Raw genomic sequence first — 2,313 nt, 5'->3', positions numbered from 1 at the left:
AGTGGGGTCCCTGGGCCTTGCTAGGGGATTCTCAACGCCAAAACTGTTTTCTCAATATTGTGATGTCACGTGCTCTGATCACCCTCCTTGTGTATACAATGGAGTTTTCTAGAAAGGACATGACATGTGATGATATCATCACCCTGATGACTCCTGGAATGTGTGCTTGTGTATTCTTGTGTCTTAAACATTTCTCACTTTTCATTCTAATACAACAGATATTGAAAGGCATAATACATATAAATAAAATACATGGTGGCCTCTGTAATTTTTTAAAAATATATTTTTATTGATTTCAGAGAGGAAGGGATAGGGAGAAACATCAATGATGAGAATCATTGATTGGCTGCCTCCTGCGTGCCCCCTATTGGGGATTGAGCCCCAAACCAGGGCATGTGCCCTTGACCGGAATCAAACCCGGGATCCCTCAGTCTGCAGGCCAACGCTCTATCCACTGAGCCAAACCGGCTAGGATATCTCTGTAATTTTTAAAAGTAGTAAGGGGTTTTGAGACCAAACCATCCTACGGCCTCATCACAGGAGCATGCTTCATTCCCAGCTCAGCTTGAGTCACAAAGTAGGTACTTACTAGTATGAGCAGGGGTGGAGAAGGCAGCCTTATTGTTATTCAGCTTGGGATGGCCACCCAAAATGGCTAGAAAAACCTTATAATCCCCCACAAGCATTTGGTGATGTGAACCTCTCCAGGGAAAAGATGGGGTTTTCACCTTTGAAGCCAGGTGGGGCACGTTAGCATGGAGAAACCACACTCCCTCCGCACCAGCACCCAGCAAAGACCTATCTGAGCACCTGCCAGGAGTCAGGTCCCATGCTACAGGCTCAACAATGAACAAAGCCGATGTGGTCTCTGCCTTCCCACAGCTTTCATTCCGGGGCAGAAGTGAATTACACACACACACACACACACACACGCACGCACACAAAATAGGAAAACTGCACCTTGTGAGTCACATGCTGACATGCAGGTGTGCAAGGTGTTAGGAGGGATGTGAGGTGAGGGAGGAAGGCCCTGAGGACTCAGGTAGAATGAAACATCCTAACCAGCTGTTCTTGGCCATTATTCCAGGTGAGACACCTGCCTGCAGGCCCAGGCCCAGCTCAGGAGAGGGTTCAACAGCTCTCTGTTGAGCAGGAGTCCCACAGTGAGCCCTCCTGCGGGTGGGTGCCAGGATTTGGGGGTCTCCTCCTCACCTCCACATCGCGGCCAAAGCTAAACAGGGTCCCTGCGAGGCGAACCGGACTCTAGAGCATGTGGAGAGGAGTCAATCTTTTGTTATCAGAGACACAATCCAGAGGCTGTTACTGGTGGACACAGCGTATGGCCAAGAAATGGCTGGAGGACGGGAGAAGAAGACCTCGGAAATTAAAATAAAGAAAAAGGAAGAAAAGAAAAAAAGCCTTGGAGGGCCTGTCTAGGAGAAATCCCCAGGGAGGCCAGACCTGCGAGGGCCATCCCGGGCCTCAGCCCACGTTCCCTCCCTCCAGGCACCCATTCTCCCCTTGGGACCTGACGGATGGCAGCAAGTCTCTGCGGACAAAGCCAAACCAGAAAAACCCCGAGGTTCTTTCTCCCCCAGTAACTGTGGTCGAAGCGGGAAAACTTGACTTTTGCAACCAGAATTGCAGCCTGACACCTAAAGAACGCAAATGGGTGGTGGAGGGGCGTTGTTTCAGGCTGCAGCATCCCAAAGTGCTTGCTGGAGGGGCAGGTGAAACCCATCCGCCCCTGGGCGACGCACCAGGCGGCACGTTACATCCCCCAGCGGGGTGCGAGCTTCAACCCGGGCCCCGGCAACCGGGCCCGCGGCCGCGCGTGCGCAAAAGGCCCACCCACCCCAGCTCGTCTCCAGGTGCGCTCGCGCTTCCGGCTGGCCTTCCCGGGGCGGAAACCACAGGGCGGGTGCATGCGCTTTCCAACTCTCCCGCTGGGTCAGAGAGGCCCAGGGCTTCAGGTGACCCGCCCCGCCCTCGCAGCGCGAGGCCAATCGCGCTGCGGTGGGCGGGATTTTCGAGAAGGTGGCCCGCCCACGCGCCCTGCAAGGCGTGTACCGATTGGTTGGCGCCGCGGGCGCAGGTGCGCGCTTCCTATTGGGTGTGGGCGGAGCGCGAGCCTCCGAGGCCTTTCAGGAGGCTGCAGGTGAGCGCGCGCGCGCGCCGCCCCTCCCGCCCAGCTCGGGTGCGCGCGCGCGCGAGCTCGCGGGGGAGGCGGCGGAGCGCGAGGCTGCGGAGCCTGTCGCCTCTGCTCCGCCCCCTCCGCCCCCTCCGTCGCGGGTGCCGCCAAGGCCCTGAGGG

The 2,313-nt window shown here is 56.5% G+C and overlaps 1 protein-coding gene across 1 annotated transcript in view; it reads left to right on the top strand.

Moving 5' to 3' along the window:
* Positions 1-1,652: 1,652 nt before the first annotated feature.
* PARD6B (par-6 family cell polarity regulator beta) overlaps positions 1,653-2,313 on the top strand; it is a gene marked incomplete at its 5' end in the record, with an annotated part of 18,391 nt that continues 17,730 nt past the window's right edge. The window contains one exon of the mRNA XM_023761736.1: positions 1,653-1,871. Within this exon, the coding sequence (XP_023617504.1) occupies positions 1,653-1,871 (219 nt within the window). The remainder of the gene's footprint in view (positions 1,872-2,313) is intronic.

This window comes from Myotis lucifugus, unplaced genomic scaffold (assembly GCF_000147115.1).
Source record: "Myotis lucifugus unplaced genomic scaffold, Myoluc2.0 scaffold_215, whole genome shotgun sequence".
NCBI classification, from domain to species: Eukaryota; Metazoa; Chordata; class Mammalia; order Chiroptera; family Vespertilionidae; genus Myotis; species Myotis lucifugus.
Note: the sequence above shows the minus strand (reverse complement) of the source record. Positions and strands in the feature narration are given on the sequence as shown.